The sequence below is a fragment of the Bathycoccus prasinos genome (genome assembly GCF_002220235.1).
Source record: "Bathycoccus prasinos genomic : chromosome_5".
Taxonomy (NCBI): Eukaryota; Viridiplantae; Chlorophyta; class Mamiellophyceae; order Mamiellales; family Bathycoccaceae; genus Bathycoccus; species Bathycoccus prasinos.
The window spans coordinates 886,559-913,503 of NC_024004.1; the positions used below are offsets into that span (position 1 = coordinate 886,559).

Consider the following 26,945-nt stretch of genomic DNA (forward strand, 5'->3'; position numbering starts at 1 on the left):
TCGAAGAGCAGTATGTCTATTCCATTTTACTACTACTTTTATATATATATATATACAAAATACTTTACAGCGCGCGCCTTGTATTATTAATTAAAAGTTTGCGAACGGGTTGTTCCCCGGGCGCGAAGGAGAACCTTCCTCCTCGTCCACTACATTAATTGATTCGCCGCCGCTCTCGTTTCCTTGATGATGATGCTCTTTTGAGGCATAGTTTTCTCTCAAGGATGTTGGAGCTTCGTAAGGAGAGGGAGAATCTGCCATCACAAATTCGTTGTTGCTGTCGCCGTCGTCGTCGGCAAACGCTTGGAACCGCTGTGCCCGCGGTCTGGCGTCTCGAGAATTTTGGAATAGATTCTTCTTCACGCTCGATGAAAATGCGTGCAAACCTCCGGATATGGTCGCCGTTCCACCGTTCTTTTTATAGTACCAATACCAAATCGATGTCATAACGGCTAAGAATAACATCACGGTGAAAAATATAGCCGCCGTGTGATTCGTGTTGTCTTTCATCGCGTCCTCGCTACTACTCTCTCGAATAATCCAAAACGAATCCAAAACACGGTTTCCGTTCACGGCGTCGATGAATCTTCCGAATAAATGCGTCGAATTGTGCGCGTGCAAGTCCACGAAGCCGTGTTCGTACACCACTTTTTCAGTAAAAAACATGTTTACGTCGTTCTTGGTAAACTCCGCGCCTCCGGTACCGACGACAAAACTGATTGGATACTCCGGTTTTTCGTAAACGTTGTTCAAATTTTCGCTCACAGTTTTCGACTTCAAGGAACACTCAGTTTCAGTCAACTGGGATTTGAGCGAACACGAACGCTGATAGGCGTGATTGTGGCCCCAGAACACCATATCGACCTTAAATTCAACAAACATCGGCCACAAGTGCTCTTGGATTTCCTTCATGACGGCGACGTCCGAGCTATCTTTCTTGTTCGCCGAGGCCGGCGCTTCCTCCGCGTAACTCGAATCCACTAAACCAGGTCGATGGCCGACGACAATCAACCACGGCGTCTTCGTTCGATCGAATTCAGTTTCCAAGATCATCCGCAACTCGGCGTATTGGTCGGACGACATCGAATTGAAATCGACTTCGGTATTGATCGAGACGACGAAAATGTTCCCGATGGCGACGCCAAACCAATCTTTCTCGGCACTTTTTCTTGGCGTGTTGAAGAGCGCGTTGGACATGACGCCACACTCGCCGCCGGAATCGTGGCCGCCGTATAAATCTCGCGTTCTCCCAGACGCGTGCGCGTCCCATCCGCTCTCGAAATAATCAAATTCGTGGTTCCCGCTGTTCACAAGGAATGGGATTTTATGCGCAAAATACGAGCTCATTTGATGCAAAAACTCGTCCCAGACGCTGATGTATCCAACCGCGTAGGACAAATCGCCAAACAGAAATACCGCGTCGATCGGGTGTTTATTCGTATTGTCGTTGGACAAATCTCCGAGCGATTCGGCGACTTGTAAACCCGGTTGTCCGTACTCCCTCCACGTCTCGCTATCGTCGGTTGTCCCGACGCCCATATCTGCAAATAAAGCTAACGTCGTGTGCGACGCGCCGACGACGGGTAAAAACTTCCCCTTGTAGACTCTCGTTGACTCTTTGAAATCGCTGATATCGTCGCCGAGTTGGTACTCGAACGCTCTCTTATTATCCACTTTGTTTTCAATTTCCGCGTAGTGTTGATACCCGCTGTGCCTGTACCCAAACGCGTTCGCTGGTGCGCCACAAAACTGGTCTTTCGTCACCTCTACCGCGGGTTCGGACGCAATCGTCGGCTCCCAATTTGCCTCTCCCACGTATCGCCACCGAACTTTCGCGTTTGCATCTTTCCTCCCCGACGTCCACGTGATGGAAACCTTTTTCTGATCATCACTCTTCGTCACACCAATTCTAGGGACAATGGGCTCGTCCTTATCGTCTTCAAACGTAACTCTTTCACTCCTCGCGATCGGTTGCGAGTCGCCTAAAATATTCGCCCAATCCGAAAAGTTCTTGTGATAAATAGCGTGCGTCGACTGCGGGTCGTTGGAGCTGAACAAGACGAAATCAAAGTCCTCACGCATTTTGTGTAAATCAAAGTTTAAACCGCCTATCCCGGACGCTACGTATGCGTTTGAATACTTCTCGACGATTGAATATTTCACCGGTGCTGTTTCATTGAGCATCGAAGCGTTCGCCGGCGAATACACGCCTACCCAGTGCCTCTTGAGAGTCTCGGACGTGTAATCCGTTCTTGAATCATTATTCAACACATCTATTGGCACTGTAACAGTGACGTTAATCCGAGGTTTATCCCCACTAATCTTTGTCTTCTCGGCTTTTATGGTCACCCCGTCCGTGGAGTACGAGTTTCCGTCCGGGCCATAAGTAGGATCGATCGGTAAAGGAGACTGAAACTTTCGAATCCCGGAAAGCGCGTTGTGGGAGTTGACTCGACCGAAATATTTATTCCTTTCACGTTCATCATCAGTTTCCAGCGACAATACCGACGACGATTCAAACGAGGAAGCGTGAGATGTGAGAAGCGTCTTTGTGAATCCTCCAAAAAGGGAGAAGAAGAGGAAGAGAAGACTTCTTGTCGTCATCATCTGAAGGTATATATGATGTGTGGTGTTTGTTGTAACGACTTTACGACAGATTTTCAAAGTAGTATGAACACGTTTACGAGTACAAACTCCGGCTTAATGAAGCCCGAGAAACACATATTACAAAACGCAATAAGTACTACAGCATTTTATAGTATTACACTCTCTTCTATTTAAACGACTATGTGCGCGGCAACTTTCATGCTCTTCCTAAAAATCTCTCTCACGTTCGCCTCGATTTTCTCCGTACCGATGCTCTCTTTCGCGTGTTCGACCATTTTCATCAACTTACCCGTAGGAATTGTACTCCCGGTGTCGCTTCCGTGTTCGCTGAACTCGAGGCAACTGGAGGATAAATAGGACGGTAAGCCTTGCGCCATGAGAATGGTGTCGCAGGCGGATTTGGTATCGTCTGGGAGGACATCGATGGTTCTCGAGACGTATTCGGAGAGGAGGAAATCGAGTTCGGTGTAGTCGTCGTCGTCGCTTTCGTCGTCGTAGTCTTCGAACAGGTTTGCGTCGTTTTCATCGATTTCAATGGATTTAATGACGTCTCTTTCTTCCGACGAAGTTGAGGGGGAGGAGTTCGTGGTGACGATGACGGCGAGTTTACGTCCGCGTTCTGGCGCCGATGCGATCATTTCGAGGACGACTCGAGCCATTTCTTTGTTCCCGTCCGGGATTTGTCCAGTCGCTCGATCGACGCCGAGTAACACGTCCAAATCGTCGATAATAATCGCGGACAATTTTCCTTTGGCGGCATCGTCGAACGCATTTTTGATGGCATAGACGACCGAAGAGGCTGTCAAAGACGGGTCTTCGACTTTTTTTAATATGTCGTGCGCGCTGATTATTCTCGCGTGCGGGTACTTTGCGTCCGTGACGGCTTTACACGCCAACGTCGTTTTGCCGCTGTTTCTCGCGCCTCGAACTTGAACGATAGTTTGCGCGATACCGCTGATATTGTGTCCGTCGTTTTTACCTCCGCCGCTGTTTCGTAACGTGACCAAAGTTTCCGTGAGTTCATCGAAGGCTTCGGTTTGTTTCTCTAGTTGGACAAAGTTTTCCGGGACGATGTTGGCGACTTCCTTCGCGTCTTGCTTCATGGCCGAGACGAACTCTTTCATCGCGGCGATGAAATCGTCCATGGTAACTTTCGGGTTCTCTTCCAGTGAGGAAGAAGAAGAAGTGTCGACTTGTGCGATGTCGTCAGTCCCCATACCTAAATGTCTCGCCAACGCGTGACTGGTCGCCGCTCTCACTAAACCTTTCAATTCCGCGCCGCTGTGGTTCTCGGTCATCTGCGCCAACCGTTCCAAATCCACGCACTCGCTCAAAGTCCCGCTCTCTTTCATCGATTTCGTGTGAATGCCTAAAATCTGTAACCGTCCGTACGCATCCGGTAAACCAATCTCTAATTGCAACTCCAATCGACCCGGTCGTAACAACGCTTTGTCTAACAAATCTCTTCGATTCGTAATGCCGACGACGAGCACGTTGTTCAGCGTCCGCATCCCGTCCAACTTTGTCAACAACTGGTTCACCACGTTATCGTGCACCACAGACGCGGTCACGCCTCCCGAACCTCTCGCTTTGCACACCGCATCGATTTCATCGAACACAATCACGTGTAACTTACTCTCTTCGCCTCGAATTTTATACTCCAATTCGGCGTCCGCGAACAGACCTCGGATGTTCTCCTCGGATTGACCGACGAACCTTTGCAAAATTTCCGGTCCGTTGACAATTTTCGGCGGGTGCGCGTGCAAAAGCTCACCAAGCGCTTTCGCGACTAACGTCTTCCCAGTCCCGGGAGGCCCGTGCAACAAAACCCCTCGCACGTGTTCCAACTCCATCTTCTTCGCCACGATCGGGTCGATCATCCTCGACGCGAACACTCGTCGAAACAACGTCGCGAAGTGATCGTCCAAACCGCCGACGCCGCAAAACGCAAACGACGGTAAGTTTCTCTTCTCACCTGAATCGTCTTCGATACCGTTGTTATTGTTTTTCTCCTTCTCTTTCTTCAAAATGTCCAACAAATGCGTCTGCCCTATTCGTTCGTCCTTCGGTTTCTCTTTGATGGTGTTCGCACTCCCACGACCGATTCGGTTGTCCGAGGCTTCCGTTTGCGCGGTCCCTTGCGCCGTGGCGGCTCGTTTCATCGGTTTCGCTTTTGGTTTGTTGTCCCCCATGAAATCATCGATCGGGGTGATTTCCGAGGGCGTGCCGCCACCGATGACGCCGAAAGAGTATCCCGCGCACGGCGAGGATGACGTCCAGATTGTTCTCTCATCGTTCCGATGATATCTTTCCCGAAACGTCGTCGTCGTCCTCAAAGTCGTCGTTTGATGACGACCACCGCAAGAAGCCGACGACGTAAACGACGACGTAAACGAAGAAGAACTAATGCGAGGAATACTTCTGAAGAGCGTCTTTTCCCAAGTTCTTCTCATTTTAATGAGATATAGAGTATGTGTGTAATACTTTTATACACAAACGCGTTACAAATGCACAAACAATAAGTGATGTGTTTTGTGTGCACTCTCTCCGTCTCGCGACGAAAAACACCGCAAAAAAACAACCACCAAAACAGGAATGCGCACCAGGGGCATTCGGACGAGGAAAAAGGAGATGACGTGTTTCATCATCAGATGGTGTTTGAACAAAAAAAAAAATTTCACAAAAAAAAATGAAACTCTTGTTCGACGACCAGTTTTTTTATGCATCGTGCATATTTCGTTCTGATAGTATTTCAACCTAATTAGTGCGCGGACGACGGATCAACCTCGATGCCTAAATTCCTCTTCATGAACTCGTACGCGGTCCAACAAATAGCCGCGGCTGGAACGTGGAAGAGGACGCGAGCGGTAGCGCCGGAGAACAAAGCTTTTGCGCCTTCGCGTTCGGCGACGTGTCGAGCGACTTTGAAAGCGTTGGCGGACGCGTAGACGCTTCGAGACGACGACGAGAGCGGCGGCGCAGTCGGCGTCGGCGTCGAAGATGTTGTTGTTGAAACGCACAACTTTGGATCGCCTCGAACGGCGCACGTTTGGTTCGCCGTCGCCGTTTCCACGGTTTTGCTCACGTCGCACCCCAAGGCTACCTCGCAGTGCGTTTGCATTCGAGTCTTGACGACGTCCATCGGCGTGGTCAAAAACCCGGCGATGCCTCCCGCGAAACCGCCGGCTAAAAATTGCGTTCGAAAACCCTCGTCTTCCTCTTCAATCTTTAACGCTCTCTTCGCGCTTTCGTATAAACCGACGTGAATGGCCGTGAACGGCACGTTCATAATCAACGTTGTCGGATACGATCGGTATAAAACGTGCGCGCCTTCGTTCCTAACGATTGTTCTCAGCGCGTCAAACGCGCTTTTAAACTTTCTCGTCGCCGCAGGCCCGGTGGTATTGCTACTACTACTAGAAATACTATTCATACTAATTCTACTACTACTACTGCCGCCGCCGATACCTTCCCCGCTCATCGCCTTCACCTCGCTCGGACAGTTCCCGCCTAATTGCATTTGCATCCTCTGTTTCACCGTATCCAACGGCGTTTGCACCGCGTCTCCTACAATCGTCGCTAACGCCCCCGCGCTCGCGTCTGCCACAAACTCGCCGTACGCTGATGACGATGACGATGATGATGATGATGATCCTATCGGGTTTAAACGAAACATCTTCTTCCCGTACTCGTACGTGGCGAAATACACCGCGTGCGCCGGCCCAGCCCCTAACCCACCAGCGACGACGCCTCGATACAGACCTTTCACCCCGTCGGTTTTCAAGATCGATCGAATCGCGTTCGGTATCGTGCTTTTAATCATATTTATAGAACTACTCGTACTGCTACTACTACTCGTTAAAGAAGAAGACGAAGAAGCAGAAGAAGAAGAAGACGCGGCGGCGACCAGTTGCATTCGCGTCTTCACGGTATCCACCGGGAACATCACCGTGTGTTCCATCGTCCCGGCGAACGCGCCCGCGAACATGTGCTGCGTGTATTCCATCGACGACTTCGTCTGTTGTTGCGACGAAAGAGACGACGAAAGAGTAGTAGTATTCATGGTGGTGGTATTCGTCGTATTCATTATGCTCTCAAGAAAGAGCTCTTCTCTGGGAAGAAAGAAAGAAGAGATTACTCTTACGATGTCTAGGAAAAGAATGAATGACGGCGATCGGTTCCATCCTTGAGAGTGGTAAAAAAGGGGTTTAGGGTTTAAAAAGTCTGTTTTTTTGCCCTTTGGACGAACGAACAATAAAGGCCAACCCTCGAAAAAAAGAAAAACTGTTCTCTCGTCAACTTTGTCTCTTCTGTCTCGTCTCACGAAAAAGGCATCTCACGAAACAAAAATTGGCAAAAGAAGGGAGAGAAAATGCTCGGATGAATTCTCTGCTGTGTGGTAGAGTAGTATGATATTGTAACCACCAAATTACCACTCTGTTAAAGTCGTTCTTGTCGTAGGAGGAGGAGGAGGAGTACTCTACGAGTACTACTGTTGTTTCGTGCGTGTGTTGCTGCTGCTTTTGTGAGAAGAGAGCGCATTTTTGTCGTCATCGTCAGACGTAGGAAACAACAACAAAAATTCATTGAGAACACATCATCATCATCATCATGAGCGACTCATCTGATGAATTCGACGACGAGTTTTCAGTCGCTTCTGCGCGTCATCATCGTAAGAAGAATCATCATAAAAAAGAAGAGAAAGAAGAAAAAGAGGTGGTGGTAAAATATCCGTCCGAGTGTTTCTCTCTGTGTGTTCTCTCTTTGGCGTACTGTTACGTCGGGTGCGACGCAACAAAACTCGCGAGTCGGTTTGCGTTTCATCCACCGAAACCGAGTCATTACGAGTTGAAAACGACCAACCGAGGGACCAGGTACCCGACCATTTCTCAGTTTCATCCGACGTACATGCACAAAAACGCGGACGCGAGAGTGGCGAGCAAAGCGTTCGCCTCGTTTCAGTGCTACGAGATTCCTTTTTTAGAAGAGGGAGAAGATAAAGGAGAAAAAAAGACTTCGTCGAAGAAGAATAGTATATGCGTCTTCTTCCGACCGGCGCCGAGAGACGCGAAGCGAGCGAGGTTGATTATTCACTCGCACGGAAACGCGATGGATTGTGGAGGTGGGTTTGAGATGTTAGCGGAGATTGGGGATCAGTTAGACGTGTCGATTTTAAGTTACGATTACAGAGGGTACGGGAAATCGGGAGATGTATACGACCAGCCGACGGCGGAGTCGTGCGCGGAGGATTTACGGAGAGTCGTGGCTTGGGCGACGAAAGCGAGAGGTTTAGTCGGTGGACAAACCGGAGATTATAATCGAGATCGGTTTGGTTTAGACGATATCGTTTTGTGGGGGCAATCGATCGGGTCTGGACCGTCCACGAAAGTCGCCACGGAAAAAGAGGTTGGAGGATTGATTTTAGAGTGCGCTTTGGCGAGCGGTACGAGAGTTTTAATCGGCGAAGCGAAGGAAAAACACGGGATACTAAGCCCGGTGAGATGTTTTCGAAAGTGTGAGGTGTACGATAACCAAGGTTTAGCGGTGAACGTGAAGTGTCCTGCTTTAGTCATGCACGGTATGAAAGATTTCGAGATTCACCATTCCCACAGCAAGTTAATTTTCGACAAGTTGCAAGCGAGAGGAGATTCTAAAGAGAGGTTTAAAACGTACGCGTATTGGTCGCAAACAGCCGGTCACGACGACGTGTTTTACGACAACCCTCGCGAGTGCATTCGACAGGTACAAAAGTTCGTGCGAACGTTACCGACCACCGAACGCATCCAAAACGCGATCGCATCGTCCTCTCGCGCGGAGAAAGGTTTATCGGCGGACGATTTAGCCAATCCTTCTCTCCTCGGTAGCGAAAGAAGGCGAGAAAATAAGGAGAAGAAACCGTACAACGATAAGTTTAATCGCGTCAATCAAGAGTTGTTTTACCAATCGCCGCCCAAGAAACAACACATGAAAAAGTGATTATTGAAGGTGTTTTCTTATGTTTGTGCGCATTATTTAGTGGTAGTACTTAGTAGGTAGTTTTATATCGTCGAGTGTTGTTTTACTTTCATATTGACAAGCCACAACCTCAAAACTCATTTTTTTCATCTTCTTTCTTCTCTCTCTCTCTTCTCTTTCATTATTCTAGTACACTCATACACAATTCACACATTCAATAGATACGTCACTATTATTATTATCATTATTTTATTATTTATCTTATTATCATTATTGGGTGGAGACGACGGCTTTGTTCATCAACAACGGCGAATATTCGCCAGCGTTTTGGTCGACAAACTTGTTCGCCGCGGACAATTTTCTCGCCTTTCGCGCGATACCAGCGACAACCGCTAAAGTTGCCGCCATGGCACCAGCTAAGGGAGCAACTCCCGTGAACTCTTTTCCAGACGGTAAAGTGTCTCGCATTTGCTCGTCCCACATTTTAATCATGTCTAATTCCGTGATGGTTTCCTTCCCGTTGGCGATTGCTTCGCCGAGCTGCGAAGACAACGCCGCGGAGGAGGTTGACGCCACGCCGGGGTTCTTGCTCGGGTCGCGTCTATATTCTCTCTTATAATACGAGCCAGTCGTGCACGTCTCGTCGCTACCGAGTTCCGCGCCTCCGTCGTCGTCCGCGTGTCTCACAACCGGGTAGACGGATTCGAAGAGCAAACCGCACGTGGAGAATCCATTCTCGTCGTATTGGTTTTCGTTCAACGTTACCGGGCCTTTAGGTCCTCTCTCTAATTTGAAGTATCCATCCTCGCCAAAACTCGTCCCGTACGAGTTCTTCACCAGCCAGTACGGCGTGTCCCCGTACTTATGGTCGATTCCCCAACCGACGACCAAAGCGGCGTGGTTAATGGACGCGATACCTCTCCCGGCCGGGCCGCAATCGTCAAACTTAATCACGCCCTCGTCGTACATTTGTAAGTTGTTGGCATTGATACCAATCGCAACTGGACCTTTTTCGTAGATAGCTTTCATCAACGCATCGTTACCTTCGGTTTGCGCGATATCGCACATCCCCGGTGTCGTCCATTTCTTCTCCACGTTCTCCATGCACTGCATCTCGTCTTGGTCTTCCTCGGTGAACGAGAGACCAGAAGAGGACAAAACGGAATCATATTTATCTTTCGACGCAATCCCGCCGCTCTCGTCCACGTACATATACGCCGTGTACATGTTCCCGGTATTACACCCGTGATCTCTGGAGTCGCAGTTCATCAACTGTTTGACGGACAAAATGACGATGTCGTCTTTGGTCATGACCGCGGCGCGAGCCGCGATGGAGTCGGCGGAGACGAACGCCCAGCACGAAGCGCACGTGTCTCGTTGATCGTGAACTTCGCCAACCAAGTCTCTCGGCCATCCTTCTGGCGGGTCGGTCCACGAAAATTCCTCCGGGTAGTTATCCACACCGAGTAAAGAGGCGCGATCGTTCGGAAGAGAGGTGGAAGAAGAATATTCATCGTCGCCGACGCTCGAGGAGGACGAGTCTACGTCCTCGTCGCTCGTGAACATCTCACCTATGATGTTTTCGTACGAATTGTCATCATCGGAGGAGGCGTGCGATTCATGATGCCCTTCCTTAGCCTCGTTGATTATTCGGTTCGCATCTTTGTTGTTGTTGTTGTTTTGCTTCACTGCAGCATCTTTTCTCGCGTCTTGATTTTGCTGTTGTTGTTGTTGATTCGGTTGTTGTTGATTGTTGTCGTTGTTGTCGTTATTGTTATCCTTGTTCGCATTTTGCTTCTCGGCTTCTTCAACGACTAAAGATTGTTTCGATTCCAAAGTTGGCGCATTGACGCTTTCATCCTCGACCGCTTTCTCCAACTTCCCGAATGCCTTCTCGAACGACTTTTCAGCCTCGGCTGGAATCTCAACCTTCGGATCGTCCGGTTGTCTCCCAGCTCTGTTCGCAGCAATCTCCATCTGCTCTTTCTTCCAACTCTTATACGTCAAATGTTTCGCGATGAACTCTTCTTGCGTCAAATCCGCGAATTCCGTCACTCGCATCCCAAACGCTTTCCCGCTCTTCGCGTTGTGTTGGTTCATTTTCAACAAGTTCGTCTCGAAGATCTTCTCTCTCTTGATTGATTCCGAGCACGGTTTCTCAATCTCCGAAGGTTTGTTTTCCGGACAGTAGTTCTTGTCGTGCGCTCTCATGAATTCCACGAAGTTTTGTTTGTGTTTGTGTTCGTTTTCATCGACTCCCGCGAGTTGTTGTTGTCGTTCGCCGATTCGCGTTTTTTCCGCCGAAGCGCCATTTTTTGAATCTTCTTCTTCCTCCTCAGCTTTTTCTCCAACACCATTTCTGCCATCAAAATCGTGATTTTCAACAACGAATGAGGAAGGTAACGGCGCTTTCTTCGTCTCCAAATGAGTATTCATTCCTTCCCGATGCTGTAACTGCTGCTGCTCGAAGTGTTGTTGCTGTTGTTGTTGTTGTTGCGCGCGTTTTTTCCCACCACCGAACGATAACGAGGCGACATCATCTCCTTCCGAGGAGGATGATTTTTGCTTCTGCAGATCCCCGGAGGAATGCGCGGCCTCATTTTTCTTCCCTGATAAAACTCTTTCTTTTCCTCCTCCTTGGTTTTGTTTCACGTTATGTTTTAAAGACAAAGAACTCGCTGTCGCCGCTGAAACACCGTTGTTGGTATTCGCAACTGTGACGGCAGAGATGACTCCAGCGCAGAGCATCGCTTTCTTCATTTCTTTTTGTTATTATTAGATTTACACGCCCAGCAGCAAAGCGCGCGTGCAATCCTCTCTTCTTTTCTGATGTGTGTGTTGTCGTGGCTTTGAAAAAATGTGTTCTACATAATTGTTTAGGGTTTTTGAAATTTTACTGAAATTATTTCTCTTTTAAGGAAACGTTTGACACCGCGGGGAAAGGGATTGTGCTTTTGTCTCTCTTCCTCTTTCCTCATTACTCACTTGTGTTGTTAGAAGAAATTGTGGGTGTAGAAGAAACATCATCATGAACACGTTTACTGCGAAGAACGAGAAAGAAACGCAGTCTTTACTCTCTCAGAAGAACGAAGAAGGAGAGACTAAGAAGAAGACTACTTCTGCGAAGAAGAATGTTTTTCTAACCGTGGGCGGTCTCGCGGCGGTCGGGATTTTGGGATTGGCGTCGTCAAAAGCATCATCGTTCGGTTCCGCGGCTCCATTCACGAATGGAAGCCGATTAGGGCAAACGCAATCGACGATTCGCTTGTCCGTCGGGTGCTCGCCGCAGGACGTTTTATCGTTACTGCCGTTCGAACCGAAATCTTGGAGAGGTGCGCAGTTTATTCTTTTAGTATACGTGTATATCGTTTCGTCGTTTATATTCCTCGCGCGATCAAATTTTCTCTCTCGGAACCTACGACGAGTGAGAAACAGACCAAAGAGCTGTTTGACAACGAAATACGACGCGTCGCTGACATTTTTTCTACACTCTACTGTTATATCATTACATTCCAAATCATCATCTCAAAACAACATCAATGATGATAATAATAATATTAAAACAGGCAAAGTGGGCGCGAAATTCATCACCGCGAACATGTCCCCGAACTTTTCGTACGAGAACGCGATCGACATGCCGGAAGAAATGTGCGGCGTGTTTGCGGTTCCGCACGAACTCGCGCACGACGCTCGCTACGGTTTCTTTTTATACGAGAAAGCGAACCCGGAGAACTTTGTGTCCGATATCGGGGTCCAACCGAAAGGCGGGTACGCCGACATTGAAATCGTGGAGGAAGAAGTTCAGACTGCTGCCAAACCAGTCTCGAAGAAGGAAGAGAAGAAGCAAGAGAAAGCGAAGGAGATGAAGCAGAAGGAGGGCGAGTTTGAAGACGGGACGAAGATGACACCGACGCAAAAAGAGTTCTTCGAGAAGAAGGCGACGCTGGCGCACAAAGAGTCCAAGTCCTCTTCCTCGAAGAAGGCGTCCAAGAAGTCTGCCGCTGCTGCTGACGAGGACGACGACAAAGAAGAAGAAGAAGAAGAAACAGAAGCGAAGAAATCTTCTTCTTCTTCTTCCAAGAAAGAAACCGCCGAGGAGAAGATGGTGCGTTTGCAACAAGAAAAGATTGACATATTGGAGAAAGAAGTCCAAGAAGCGAGAGAGGCGGACGCGGAGAAAGAACGTCTCGCCACCGAAGAGGAAGCGAAACACAACGAAGAAGCAGAACGAGAGAAAGAGCAGCTGGAGCGAGAAGAGTTTCTCAAGCAAGAGAAGGATGAGTTGGAGAAGGCGAAGACGCTCGCCAAGGAGAAGAAAAACGTCGGCGCGTTCTTCGATTGGGGATGGTGGTCCTCCTCCTTGTTCCACGCGGAAGAGGAGATTGCGCAGCAATCCAAAGAAGAAAGCGCTAAGATCAAATCCAGACGCGCGCTTCTTTCTTCCGCCCACAAACCGGTGCAAAAGTTGGCCGTGCCGCACAAGAAGACCGCCGCGAAATTGTCCGCCGAACAACAAAAGAAGGTTGAGGAGTACGACAGAGAAGTCTCGATGATCAAAAGCGCCAAGAAGCAGCACAAGGATGTTGAAATTTCCTCTGAAAACCCAATCGAAGTGGAAGTTGTGCAAGCGAGAATCGAGTACCCGGTGCAATTCATCTCTACCATGGCTTCGTGCAACACCAAGCACGAGTTGGAAGACACGGAATACTACCCGAGAAAGGGCGTTGCGAACCCGATGGGGAACAACGTCTTTATCTTTGGCGCGTGTCGCTCGGACGTGCCGCAGTGCGGCAACCCGGCGCAAAGGCACCCGGGGTCGTGCCAAGTGCCGAAACCGGACGACGATACGTTCAAGTTAGCCGTCAAGGCGTGCTTGGACGAAGACCCGACGGAAGGTAACTGCCACAAATTTGCCAAGCAATCCGAGTTTGGCGTTATGTCCATGTGGGACGTCTCCGAAGTCACCGACATGAGCGAAGCGTTCGCGGATCAAGACAGATTCAACGGCGATTTGTCGCAGTGGGATACTCGATCTGTTAAGTACTTCGACAGAATGTTTAGCGGCGCGGCGTCCTTCGACCAAGACATTTCCGCGTGGAGATACGCGGCGAAAAAGACGGACAATCACATGTTCGCCGGTGCGACTGCGTTCAAAGCCTCGTGGGAGTGCGGTTTTAGACCGTCCGGTTTACTCGACTTCCACTCGTGCACCTCCTCGAAAGTGATGGATGACATCGTCAACGGCAGAGGAGATGCGGCTGGTGCCTCGACTAGCAAAAAAACATCCTCCTCTTCTTTGTACAACTCGATCTCCGCGGCGAAAAACCAACCGATCGCTGCGGCCGAGAAGCTCTCGACCTCCAACAATGAAGCGTCGTTTGGAACGGAAGAAGCTGGTGTGTTGACCGATGCGAACATTATGGATGAAGTCACGGATTGTTTGCTCGCCGAACCGGTGAGAGGTGACTGCCACGGCCAAGCCTTTGGCCCGTTGTCCACCTGGGACGTCTCTCGCGTGACGAACATGGACCAATTGTTCATGGACCCGCCGAAATCAGTCGAAGGCGACAGACACTCCTCGTTCAATGGCGACTTATCCAAATGGGACGTCTCTAGCGTCACGTCGATGATTCGCATGTTCAACAGAGCGAACGCCTTCAACGGCGATTTGTCTCGATGGGACGTGTCCAAGGTTCAATCCTTCTCCGGCATGTTCAAGCATACGGATAGATTTAACGGAGATATCACCAACTGGAACATGAAATCTGCGAAGTCTGTGGACGAAATGTTCATGATGGCCTTAAGGTTCAACCAAGACATCTCCAAATGGTCTTTGCCGCAGTGCAGAAACTACGACAGAATGTTTGAATTCACTGGTGAGAACGGGTTCGCGCACGACATTTCCAACTGGGACATGCGCGCGAGCACGCACCAAGACATGTTCAGAGATGCGTTTGCGTTTCAACAAAAATTTACGTGCGCGGATGCCGCTCACGGTCCGGCGCACACGTGTCGACCGAATGCTAGTGCGGCGACTACTCCGTTGACGGCGACGAGACAACCGGCGGTTGCGGCGACGAAACAACCGGTGGTTGAGGCGGGTAAATTTGTTCCGCAAAGTGAATACGATCGCGTCATTGATTTGGGCGCGTAATCTCGTTCCAAGATCAAACAACAAACCTCTGTACTATTCTAACGAAATAATATTTAATTATAAAAATATACAAACTACTACTAACGTACTACTAATGAATACAACTTTACTAAACTACGCCGCGCCTAATTCGTTCACTGCGTCATTCGCTTGCAACAACGTTTTCACGTCTTCTCTTTCGGTTATAAAGAAAAGGCGTTTGGTACGATCTGCGATGACTCGGGACCAAAGCCACGCATCGTGGCCAGGTCGCGTCGCTCTTTCTATTGTTGTTGATGTTCTTGTCGCAGAACTTCCAGATTCGTCTTCTTCTAATACCGATTCCATCTCGTCTCTGAGCTTCGTCGCTTCTCTTTTTGAAATCAAGCTCAACGCGTCCAACGACTTCGACGCGCTCGTTTGAACAAAACATCCGCTCCTATTTTCCCTCTCTTCTAGCACGTACGCCACATCCTCGTCGTCTTTCGTTTCTGTTACACTACTTGTCTTCATCATCGCGCCGCCCATCGCAAACGACGACGACGATTCGTCGTTCAACCTCTCCCCTAATCGATCGATTAACCTCTTCAACTCTTCCTTCCATTTTCTCTTTTCCTCCTCTTCGCTGCTGCTCGATGTTCCGCGACGACGCCGTTCCGCGTCGGCGGCGACGACGAGTGGTGCCGTGTCGTCGTTTACGAATAACTTCTCTTTCACTTCTCTCTCCATCACGTCTCGTAACACCCGTAAGCGCTCGTTCCCTTGTTGTTGATGATGTTGTTGTTGTTGTTGTTCCATCTCGAGTGGATATCTTCTCGACGAAGAGGAGTCGACGGAAACTTCGACGACTGCCAACCAAACCGAGGAAAGGACATTCACCGCGCAGTAAAATTTCCCTCTCGTTTTCGCGCCGATGAAGGACGAATCAGACGAGGAAAATCCTTTCTTTTCCGTCGTCGTCTTTTCATCCTCCTCTTTTTCGTCGTCGTCTTCTTTTTCTTCTTCGTTTTCATCGTCCTCGCTCGTAAGAAACGTCGACATGAACGCGTCCAATCCGCACAAAAACGCGCTCGTTTCGCATTGGATTCGTTCCGAAGTCTCTTCGGGATAGAAATGAACCACGCGTTCGATTTCATTGTTTTCGTTGGAGATTGAACTGTCGTACGCGAAAACGTAATAAAAAGGTGACGACGAGGAGGAAGGGGAGGAGGATGGGATGGTGGACATGGTGGTTTGTTGGTGTGTTTGTGTGACAAAACGTGTAAATGTTGTGTGGAGTGATTTCATCAAACTTTACGAGTTTACGCGTCGTCCGGATCGGTTTCATCACGTCTCGCCAACGCATGGCCTCAAAACGACTTTTAGTATAACTACTACTAATATAACTACTTCTAGGGTAAGAATTTCTCGAGCGCGAAATGCATGCATCCACCGACGAGGACGCCGACGAACCAGGCGCAATCGTACGCCAGCGCTAAACACTGCGGCAACATCGAAGACGGCCAGAGACCTACGGCGTGTAAAAATCCAGGCAAGTTTGCGAGGACGCCTACGGCGAAGGCGAGCATCGCTTTATAGTTGACGCCGTTGGTGAAGTAATACGAACTGTTCTTGTCGGCGGAGTATAAGTCTTCCAAGACTAAGTATTGGTTTCGTATGAGGAAGTAATCGCAAAGCATGATTCCTAAAATCGGAGCGAGGAACGCGCCGTATCCAGTCAACCACACGAATATGTACGAGTTCGCGTCGCTGGTGAGTTTCCAAGGGAGACATAAGGTGCCTAAAATCATCGAAAGAATCGCGGACGTTCGAAAAGACAATTTCGAAGGGGCTAAATTTTGAATGGCATTGGCTGGTGCTAAAATATTCGCCGCGATGTTTGTGCTTAGCGTCGCCGTTAATATACCAATCGCGGCCAAAACGCTCGCTATTTTACCCCAATTGAAATGCGTCGACAACAACGATGTCACCACCATCGGATCGGTAATCAAATTTGAACTCGTGTTCAAAATGTGTGCGGCCGATGACGTTACCACTATCGAAGCGAACGCGAACACAGCCATCGCTAAAGGCATAGCAAACGACGCTTTCTCGAAACTCTCTCGCGATTTCGAAAACCTCGAGAAATCGCTCACGTTACATATCATCGTCGCCCAAAACGAAGCCGACGCCGTCGCCGCTTGGAAAAACGTTTTCCACGAGAAACTGCCAGCGATACTATTACTACTCATGTTACTACCACCACCATTCGTCGCAAACGCAGAGAGAACCGATTGCACGACACCTCCGGAAGAAACGCACGTAAATATAAACAAGAGAAGCGTCAAAAACAGCAAAATCGGCGCCGCGAGCTTCTCGATCGTCTTTATGCTCTCCACGTCGTTCCAAACCACGTACGCTTGCAAGAGCCAAAATATGATATAACATATGCCTCCCAAATACGGCGACGATACACCCGATGCCACCCCGAAATCTACCGCTAAACTTCTCAAACAGTTCGCGCCCACCACCGTCTGAATCCCGAACCACGCGCTCGCGATAAACCCGCGACTCAATCCAGCCACGTTCGCGCCTTTCACCCCGAACGATGACCGCGCGTGCACCACGAACGGGATCCCGTATTTAACACCCGCGTTTGCTTGCAACACAATCGGCCACACGACGAATAAATTCGCCACAAACACCAGCAATAGCGCTAGAAAAGCGCTCAAATTTCCAATCCCCATGAGACTGGAGACCAGTTGCCAGGCGGGAACGCAGACGACTAAACCGACCCACAAGGAAGCGGTATCGAAGGTTGAAAACGTTCGATTCTGTTTCAGAACGGGAGATAAATCGTCGTTGTGGAGTGCACTGGATGCTTTCGAGCTCTCGAAAGACTCGACGATATCATCACGAGTAAACCCCTTACTCCCCGTCGATGATGATGAAGATGATGACGATGCGGTTGTGACTCGTCTTTTTGTCGTAACGAACTTTGCATCGCGCGTTCTTCCCAAAACTGTATCCGTCGTCTGTATCCTCGTCATTTTCTTTGAAACAGCGCGACAAGAGAAACAACAACAACAACAACTGCGACTACTCGTATAACTGCGACTATTTCTGCGCGATGACGATGAAAGTGAAGACGCTCTCATCATCAGTATCTTATTCGCTGGTGTTGTCGAAGGAGTCATAATATTGTTTTTTTATCCTTAAAATTTCTCTCTGCTGTTTTTTCACTCATCGACAGTCTCGAGAAGAATTTTTGAATTTTTTCGTACTTCCTTCACTGCTTTTTCTGCTCTGCGAGAAGAATGGGAACGAACACAACACCTGAGTTCGGCTTTGGCCAAGACGACGACGACGACGACGACGACGACGACGTGTGGGCGAACGTGGACGCCAGGTGAGTTTATTTGTTTTCTTGCGAAGAAGCTCTTTCTATTTCTCTCTCTTTCTTTCTCTCTTCTCATCCCTCGTTTTGTTTGTTTGTGTGTGTGTTCGTTCCCGGGGGGGATTTTTATCTAGGCATCTGCAACATGTATTAAACTTACTCTCTGACTCTCAATAGTAACTTTGACTCCATCATCGAGCAAGCGGAAAAGGCGAGCAGGCAAAGAGGCGGTGGCACTGGAACGAGCGGCGGGAACGCGACGACGACGACGCAACAAACCGTGAATAATAATAATAATAATGTGAATAATAATCTCGTCAACATCACGCAATCTCAACAGCAGCAGCGACAGATGGGCGACGTCTCGCAACAACAACAAAAACAACAACAACAGAAGAACAATACGAACAATTTAGAAGTAACAGACGCGCATTTTTTACAATCCCGATTACACGAGCTCGAGCGGAGAGATAAAGATAAAGATGGCATGCTCTCGTTGCTCCGCTCTCGCGTGGAGCAATACGAGAAGGAAAACGCCAAGCTGAAACGGGAGGCGAAGGATACGACGGCGGGAGGCGGACAAAGTGGTAGGATAGCGATCGCGCACGGTCATCAGCAACAATCGGAGGTTGCGATCGCGACGACGTCGTACGCGAACACGAGCGCGGCGCATCACGTTGCAGCGGCAGAAATCCGAGAGATGCGAAAAGAGGTTGAAAAATTGAGAAATTTGCTCGGATTTAAAGACGAAGAGTTGCAAGAGGCGCAGGAGAGAGAAGAGAACGCGAGAAGGCGGTCGAGGAGGGAGAAACAAGAGTTGATGAACGAGATTTACGGTTTGAGAGAGCAAGTAAAGAAGAGAGAGAATGAATTCGAGGAACAAAAGCTACAGAAGAAGAAAAGAAGCGAGGATGAAACTGGGACGGTCACAGGGAACGAGGCGAAGCGAAGGAAACAAGATGTGGAAGGCGGTGGTGGTGGTTTGAGCGTATCGGATGCAATTAAACGGTTCGACAACAACAACGTCCATCAAAAGCAGCATTCCCTCAGCGTAGCCGCGAATGCTGCTACTGGTGCGACAAATCGACAAGCGCAACAACAGCAACAACAAATCAAGAACATGGATACGACAAAGACGATAGCATCGGTGCCAAAAGCAATGACGACGACGACGACGACGACGACGACGACATGTAAAGAAGTTTCGGACTGGCGACCGATACTACCGAAAGCACCGAAAGGTTTGTTTGATCAAGCTTCAATGGCAGCTTCAGCGTTGTACCACTATCACGGTAATGCTACCAACAATAACAACGCGGACAATCAAAGAGGAACCTCGTCGAAGAAGTTTGCGTTCTTTTTAGATTCTTTTGCCAAACGTGATGCTTTGGTGTTTCTCGGTTTCCACACTCAAGCTGTTGAAAAAGGTGCCACGTTGGCGTCTTTGAGAAAGAAGAAAAATAGTAGTAGTAGTCATACCAATAGCAAGAAAGTCGGGAGCGGACTGCGCAATATAGAGGAAGGATGGGAGTACCACAGCGTGGCGATTGGCCGAGCGCTCGCTTCTGTTTTCCTCGACGATGAAGATCAGGGAGACGATAATAGCTATGTAGACGGTACCCCGAAGAACAGCGGATATAGAATTGATAGTATCAATGAGGTATTCAGTAACGCGAATTTCCTCATCACGCTTCTTGAGGCGCTGAAATCTGTCGCAGCGTTTGACGGCGACAAAGACTTGAATCCACCGAGGAACGAGTTTGCGGACGATAACGCCCGAGATGAACTCGCGGCTTCAGCAGCGAGACTTTTGCTAATTCTGCTTAAGAACGATCAAACGTGCTGTCGAAGAGTGATTGAAGCTCGGCGGCGCAACTTGCTCAGAAATCTCTCAACATCGCAACCGCCCCCAAGAGGTGGAGCTACTGAAGATGACGAAGCGGAAGATTCTGTAGAGGAAGATGACATGATGATCACCGATAAAGCGACGGTCGCAGCTTCGATAATGACAAATGTTAGAGGTAACGAGAAGAGAAAGATCCTTCGCAGAAGAATCAACGGTTCAGAGTTTGATGTGGCGAGCGCGTGCGCCGGTTCTTTCGCCGGCGGTTCATTGCTACCGCACCCGCTCTCAACCACTGGGAGAGTTTTCGTGCACACGAAAGAGCAAGTTCCCACAGAAGATTACATCACCGCTCCATCTAAGGGCGCGTCAAAATCGAAAAAGAGCGACGCTTCTTCGAGCGCTCCTTCTCGAAGCGCTACCGCTGTAGTGGATGAGAAGTTTGATGCGGTGGCGATTGTCGTTGATTGTTTGCGTAGATGTGTTGGTGCACGAGCATGGGAAGCTACATCGCCTCTCCTAGGTGCTCTCACTTGGTTAACCTCATTTGCTGCTTCTGAATTTACAAATGGGAGAGATGTAGTTGGTAGTCGCGTATTACCCGCGAGTGATTTGGTGATGACAATGGTTGCGTCGAGACGGGCGGTCCCGACGACAAATTTAAAAACTGGAGAAGATGAGATCCCACAATCCGGTGTTATCTCGGCGCCAAAGCAGTCACAGATTACGACTTCGTGTTGGTTGAACTATTGCTTGAAAGCAAGCTCGCCGCAAGATACGCGAATGGCATGCCTGTCTCTCATCCGGACGCTATCTACGTGTAAATCATTCCAAGACGCCTTGAACGAATATGCGGTGTTGAGCGATGTAGTATCTGTTTTGAGGAACGAAATCCCTTCGACGTCCACGAATATCATGGATATTGCGACGACGCAGGATCAAAATGCAACTTACATAAACTACACGTGCTCTCGATCGAGAGAGCTCGTCGATTTATCTTTGCGCGTCTTAGCCGCGTTTGCGCACTTGGATTGGAAAGGGTGGCCAAGAGTTGTTCGTAAGGAAAACGTTTTGGCCGCAGCGGCAAACACGGCGCTTTGGGAGATGGCGGTTCAGAAAGCTAAGATCAAGACAAGGAAAACGCCGTCGTCTAAAGTCGCGCCAGTTTCTGGGATCAACGCGAGAGTCTTGCGATATGCGCTCATTATGATTGCGCATATTCTTTCGATTACGGAAACGCAGGAATCTGCGATGCGGATGCTGGCGGAGAATGCAAATTTGAGCCGCATGATGGCTCGGTGTGCAAGAGGCGCCAGTGAACTTGGTCCAACAGAAGTGAAGATTGGTGCATTTGTTATGAAATGCGTAGAAAAAGCCGCGCGCACGCATTACTATTAAAAAATTCTAAGGTCGGGGTATGTTAGCTCCACGAAAAAATGTATGAGAAGAACAATCATAGTAGTTGTCGTTCATCTTCAAATCTTCCGGAATGCAGTTCGCACCGTTTCTTGTAACCCTTGTAAACTTAGTAGAAACCCTTTCGTCGGTTTCACATTGTGCGTGTCGTGCTTCGTGTGCTGTACGTTCGGGTCATCGCAATAGCTACCAACTGGTGCACCTTCAAGATACGCAGCAATGCTCTTTAATATCGAGGCTCGACGACTTTTGAAGTGCGCTCGAACGAGCGCCTCAAACCCTACGGGTGGGCGTTTGATCGTTTGTATCATCGTCTTCAAGTTGAGAAGATACGCATTTTCTGAATACATGGCTGAGTTTCGAATGCCTTCTTCCGTTCCACGTTGTTTTTCGTAGCCCGCTTCGTTGTAATAAGGCTTATCGTTCAGCACTAACGCTTGAAGCGAAACTAAAACCTGCAACGCACTTGATGAACTGCTCCATCTTTCCGAATTTTCCTCCGAGTCCCACGTATTGAGCAACGACAGGCAGACTTTGCCTTCCTTGTACAAGTTTGGATTGAGTCGGTATCCGTACGAGTGATAATGAACTTTTGGAGGAACAGACGGATAGTTCTCGTCGAACAAAATGTCAAAGCAAAATAAACCGTCGTGGTAAGGCGTCAACGATGGTCCTTTGATCATCGCCCGCAAAACGTTCATTTTCGCTTGCGACGATTTTACCCAAATTTCGTTCGCGGGCAAGCCTTTATGTAAGATTGACCATTCTTTTTGAACAGCTTTCTGAACTTGTCGCGGCAAATTCATTTGAGAACTCGAATCTCTGAGTAAAAAATCAGAAAAGCCGCCGTCGACGACATCAAAACTTGTAGACAATGCCTCTTCATCCTCGTCGTTGATATTATTCTCATCCGCGATCGTTGCATCGTCGTCAACTTTCGACAACGTTTGCCTTGGACTGCGACAAAGAAATTGGTTCTCGAGCTGCTTCACTTTCTCCTTCCTCTCTTGTCTCCAGACGAAATTGAGCGAATCCAATAATGACGGCATTTCATCTCTAGAGGTATTGCGAGGTCCGTTCGCTTCTACCAAGGAATGGAAAGCGTTCAACCCAACCATATTTGAGCGTATACTAGAGTCCCGTAACACATCAGAAACAGTGGTCCGGGCGTCGTCTGCATCCAGAAATATACCAGGATAGGCTTTTGCGATGTTGCGTGGATGTGCCATATCCTTGTATCTCCGAGATCTGGCGGCATATTCGGCGTTCAACTGTGCTTTCGAGACAAAATCCTTCTCGAGATCACTTGGCTCTGCATTATCTCCTAACACTTCGTCGTCTTCTTCAAAGCCAGCCCCCCTTCTTCTGCGCCAGAAGTGAGTGGAGATGAGCAATAGCTTCAGCTCTTCGTCGGAATACCTGGTCAAAGTCTTCTTCAGCTCAGTATGTGCGCTGAAGCTCAGTTTTTTGTATCTTTCCATGATGTCGTCAACTGCCGCGTCGGCAGTGTCTTCTTCGAATAGACCAGGCGGTAACGCATTTTTGACCAAGCGAGATATCGAATCTGCGTCGATAGACCCACTACTCTTCTTTATATCGTCTTGGTCTTTCCCGAAGATTTTACCTCTCCAGATAAAATCCTTCGCCGCTGTATCTTCAACCATTCGACGGATTGATTCAAGTTGGCCATCGAGAAGCGAACCAAATACGGCTACTGAACCAGCACCGCGTTCGATTGTACCATTCTCATCGTCAAGAAGGTCCAAGTCTTCGCTACCGCTAACCCTGTCACTCTCCTCATCGTCGAAGGAATCGTCATCAATCGTCAAACCCATATCTCCTTCTTCTCCTTCTTCTTCTCCTTCATCACCACTAAAATCCATCATTGGCACACTGGAAAGTTCCGAGTCTGAAAACCCATCATCAGAATGTGTTTCCGAGATTCTGCCGGTGGGGAAACTCCCCCATGATTGGTCGTCTTCCTCTTGGTCTAACTCCGAATAATAATCTTCGTTCTCATCTGTTTCCCATCCGCTCTCCATAGAATCGTCTGAATCGCCATCATCCGAATCACTATCGTCTGAATCATCCAAAAGCTCGCACAGCTCGATGTTAAAAGGCGGTTGATGTGTATTTGTTCCACTACCCCACGCTATCTTCATCAGACCAGCACTCGATTCTACGATCTCTCCGACCCACGAAACGTCTTGTACAAAACTTGAGATGTATGTACGCGCGCCGAATTCGTCTAATTTAGTCGAATTCAGTCTAGGGTGTTTCGCGTGTCTGTGCTTGTAAGCTTCTGCGGCGGCGAAACCCCACACTCGCACGTGTTCACCATGCGATTGTTGCCATTCCGGGGAAGTTGCGATTAACCTTTTTGGAGTTTTGGAAGATCCTCGGAACCAATACACATTCTCCTCGAGTTTGGGAACGGACCACGGGTTCCCAGGTACAACTTGTAATTCGCGTTCATAGAAAGGCACGAAAACATCCTTCACAGCACTGCACAAGAAGTGAACAGGATCGCGTTTTGTGGCGTCGATATGAATTGATCCTAGTATGCGTTCACACGCCGCCAACGCATGCGGTGGCGCCAGATCACGATTGAAAATATCGTGATTCTTCAACTCGTGCATGAATCTGGTCGAACCCCACTGTTCTACTAAAGAGTCTAAAACTTTAGGCCCAGTCGAAGCTGAAACTTCTTTGTTATTGTCGTTAGGAACAGTCATGAAATCTTCGATGCCCATAGTATCAGGCTGATCATTTTCCACAAGCAATTGGTCGATTCCCGGAATATTTCTCAAAACGACGTCATTTCCAGACGCTTGGAACAATACCGAAGGGTATGACTGAAGTGCGTACACCGGAACCGTTTCTCTGGACTTAAATCTTACAACGCCACGTTTAGTACATTCATTTTCTCCCGCTTTTCTTTTCTTTAGCTCCAGTAACTTGTTCATGGTATTGGCGTAATATTTGTTATAGTGATTATCGAAATACGAAGCACCGCCGCCATCGATGGAAACTTGCGGGGGTTTACCTTCGCTCGAGAAATCATCATCATCCCAGTCTTCGCGCCATTTGAGCTCCATGACGTGCGGTGGTCGTTCTTTACCTTCTGCGTTTGCTAAGAACCTCTCGTTGTCATTCTCTGAAGCTTCAAATACAAACGCATCGGCGATCCAGACAACGTCTGCCGTGCGCTCTTCGCTGTTCGTAGCTTCGACGTAACCAACTGCGAAAGTGTCAAGAACTGTTTTCTCGCTATACTGTTCGCGTTTCCTCATTAAATCGTCCTCCCACGTCTTCTCGAGATCTTGCACTTTCTCCGACCCGACAGCTTTCTTAAACTCGCTGGATTTCACCACAAAGTCACCGCACATGTACACGTGGTCTTCTAAGTGTTCCATTTTCAATAAATCTTTAGCCTTTTCAAGCGTTCTGGACCCGTCTTGCCACAGAACTTCGCACGTGGTTTCAGTAGAAATGACGCGAGCGCAATAAACTTCATCGTTTGACGTTAACGAAGATTTGTAAAAGTTCTGTTTTTCTTCCTCTTTCTTCTCCTCCTGCACCCAAAGCTTCTCGCGCTTTTCTTCGAAGCGAAGCGCGCGTTTATGCGCTTCCGGAAAGTATTTTTTCAGAGCATTTTTATCGCACAAGACGTGATCTCCGGCTTGTAAAAAGTGAGCACAGAACTTATCGACAACGGTGAGCATTGACGATGGCATATAGCGCGGAGGTTTCTCCTGTACTTTGCACGAACCTTCACACCATGGCGGCAAAAAATGTTCAGGATTGCCATCGGGAGGCGCATCTTCTTCTTCTTCTAAAACTACTTCTTCTTCCTCGCAAGGAAGTTTCTTCGGTGCAACTCGACGTAAAGGATCGTCTTTATACTCTCGAGCATTTCGTACCATACCTTCTTCTTTATAAAGGTGTTGCATCTTCCACTTCACCTGTGCCATGCCGTCGTGGATGGATTTCACGACTGCCCTTTGCGCCATGCTATGCTTTTGGTATACAAGTTTCTTGCACACAACGGCCATCTTTGCGTCGTATTGTTCGTCTTGTTTACTTGTAATTTCTTCGTAATCCTCTGCATAATGGGGTTCGTTATCTACTGCAAACGCCGAAAAGAGTGTGACCCATTCGTCGTCATCCTCGTCACCTTTAATCCAACAGTGTTCGAGAAAATCTGCGCGGTCGAGTCTTACCTTATCCCTTCCATCGCGCAGAACTTCCTGTACAGCTCGCCCTACTTTTTGTTCCTCCACGTCAACGATATCGCCTGGGCGATAGCACCCGCACTGCGTCGATGCAAGATGGAACCTGTCAACTCTACTTGATTCGGCCTCGTCGCAATGGCGGAGGCCGAGCGTGTTCATATAATAATATTCCCGTTCCTCTTCGTCCGATAATTCTTCACCGTCGCTGGCATACTCGTCCGATTGCCCGCTCGGCTTCACTTCCACTAGCAAATCTGGCAACTCCTCGTCCAGATACGCGTGATTTTCGACATCTTCTCGATCTTTTTCTTTCTTGACGAAAGCATCACCGGCTGGTAGCGGCCAAGAGGGTTTCAGCCATTTCCCGGTTTTCTTCTTCTTTGTAGCCTTCTTTCCGTTGTCCTTCAACAATCCCACCCTGATAACATCTGTCACAGTCTCTACGATCCCTATCCAGTTTCCATAAACAACCGTGGCCTCAGGATACACTCTCCGTAACGTCTGGCACTCGTTCGAGTCTACTCCGTCCGCGTACTCCTTCGTCGCCGGACAGAACAGCGTCGCCTTCACGTTCATGTCCACAATTTTCCCGCACATCCCCAACGTATTCTTTGCCTTCACGCAATTATCGCCAACTGCGAAATACCGTCTGTCTAATATCGTCAAGTCCTCTACTTTAGAACAGATCAAGTCTGACCCCCCTTTGTTGACTCTCATCCCACCCCAAGTCTCTCCCATTTTCAGCTCCGTCGTCCCGAACGCGACTAAAACTTCCGTGTCGTCCTCTAAAATCTGTCCCTCTGAGTCGTAATCAAAAAATTCCGAATCCGAGTCGTGATAGGTATCCGCGACTGTCCCTATGTGGTACGCGTTCTCAAACGCTTCGTTTATTTCTATCGGTACATCTTGTTCCTCCTTTTCCTCCTCCTCATCCTCCTCCTCCTCATCACCTACATTCTTCGTTGTATTCCTACTTTTTTTCCTCCTCGACATCGTTTTCTTCTTCTTTACCTTCTTCTTCTTTTGTCGTCTCTTTTCGCAGAACACTAAATCTGCCGGTTGTAACAACCGCGAGGAGTCGTCGTTGAAGTAATGCGTGCTGCCGTTCGGGAGCACCATTTGAAACGCGGGCTTTTCTCTCTGCCTTCTTTGTCTTCTTTGTCTTCTTCTTTAACTTCTTCTTTAACTTCTTCTTCTTCTTCTTCTTAGAGTTTGATGATTTGAGACAAGACAACAGAAATTACATCACCTAGAACGAGATACACAACAAAAAAACTGACGGACGATGAAAAACACAAACGAAAAAACAAGCAAAAAAAGGCAACAGAGTTTTGAAAAAAAATTCAAAAAATTCGTTTTTTTGTCTTTTTTTCTTCTTCA

At 48.5% G+C, this 26,945-nt stretch overlaps 10 protein-coding genes across 10 annotated transcripts; 3 read left to right on the top strand and 7 right to left on the bottom strand.

Annotated features, from left to right (window-relative positions):
- Positions 1-90: 90 nt before the first annotated feature.
- Bathy05g04600 (predicted protein) lies at positions 91-2,604 on the bottom strand (the record flags this gene model as incomplete). Its single annotated transcript, XM_007512907.1, has 1 exon — positions 91-2,604. The coding sequence occupies one exon, from the start codon at positions 2,602-2,604 to the stop codon at positions 91-93; it is 2,514 nt and encodes an 837-aa protein (XP_007512969.1).
- A 173-nt stretch (positions 2,605-2,777) lies between these two features.
- Bathy05g04610 (vesicular-fusion protein SEC18) lies at positions 2,778-5,060 on the bottom strand (the record flags this gene model as incomplete). The annotated part of the gene is made up of 1 exon (XM_007513041.1): positions 2,778-5,060. One exon carries the CDS (start codon positions 5,058-5,060, stop codon positions 2,778-2,780), a length of 2,283 nt encoding a protein of 760 aa, XP_007513103.1.
- Positions 5,061-5,368: 308 nt separating this feature from the next.
- Bathy05g04620 (predicted protein) lies at positions 5,369-6,694 on the bottom strand (the record flags this gene model as incomplete). Its single annotated transcript, XM_007513199.1, has 1 exon — positions 5,369-6,694. One exon carries the CDS (start codon positions 6,692-6,694, stop codon positions 5,369-5,371), a length of 1,326 nt encoding a protein of 441 aa, XP_007513261.1.
- Positions 6,695-7,218: 524 nt separating this feature from the next.
- On the top strand, positions 7,219-8,583 carry Bathy05g04630 (hypothetical protein, conserved; the record flags this gene model as incomplete). The annotated part of the gene is made up of 1 exon (XM_007512918.1): positions 7,219-8,583. One exon carries the CDS (start codon positions 7,219-7,221, stop codon positions 8,581-8,583), a length of 1,365 nt encoding a protein of 454 aa, XP_007512980.1.
- A 249-nt stretch (positions 8,584-8,832) lies between these two features.
- Positions 8,833-11,322, bottom strand: Bathy05g04640 (cathepsin; the record flags this gene model as incomplete). Its single annotated transcript, XM_007512987.1, has 1 exon — positions 8,833-11,322. One exon carries the CDS (start codon positions 11,320-11,322, stop codon positions 8,833-8,835), a length of 2,490 nt encoding a protein of 829 aa, XP_007513049.1.
- A 268-nt stretch (positions 11,323-11,590) lies between these two features.
- Positions 11,591-14,716, top strand: Bathy05g04650 (predicted protein; the record flags this gene model as incomplete). The annotated part of the gene is made up of 1 exon (XM_007512818.1): positions 11,591-14,716. The coding sequence occupies one exon, from the start codon at positions 11,591-11,593 to the stop codon at positions 14,714-14,716; it is 3,126 nt and encodes a 1,041-aa protein (XP_007512880.1).
- Positions 14,717-14,830: 114 nt separating this feature from the next.
- Positions 14,831-15,922, bottom strand: Bathy05g04660 (unknown protein; the record flags this gene model as incomplete). Its single annotated transcript, XM_007512816.1, has 1 exon — positions 14,831-15,922. One exon carries the CDS (start codon positions 15,920-15,922, stop codon positions 14,831-14,833), a length of 1,092 nt encoding a protein of 363 aa, XP_007512878.1.
- Positions 15,923-16,086: 164 nt separating this feature from the next.
- Positions 16,087-17,724, bottom strand: Bathy05g04670 (NCS1 nucleoside transporter family; the record flags this gene model as incomplete). The annotated part of the gene is made up of 1 exon (XM_007513247.1): positions 16,087-17,724. One exon carries the CDS (start codon positions 17,722-17,724, stop codon positions 16,087-16,089), a length of 1,638 nt encoding a protein of 545 aa, XP_007513309.1.
- A 267-nt stretch (positions 17,725-17,991) lies between these two features.
- Bathy05g04680 (unknown protein) lies at positions 17,992-21,312 on the top strand (the record flags this gene model as incomplete). The annotated part of the gene is made up of 2 exons (XM_007513274.1): positions 17,992-18,083; positions 18,249-21,312. 2 exons carry the CDS (start codon positions 17,992-17,994, stop codon positions 21,310-21,312), a joined length of 3,156 nt encoding a protein of 1,051 aa, XP_007513336.1.
- A 77-nt stretch (positions 21,313-21,389) lies between these two features.
- On the bottom strand, positions 21,390-26,684 carry Bathy05g04690 (predicted protein; the record flags this gene model as incomplete). Its single annotated transcript, XM_007513082.1, has 1 exon — positions 21,390-26,684. One exon carries the CDS (start codon positions 26,682-26,684, stop codon positions 21,390-21,392), a length of 5,295 nt encoding a protein of 1,764 aa, XP_007513144.1.
- Between the last annotated feature and the right edge of the window lie 261 nt (positions 26,685-26,945).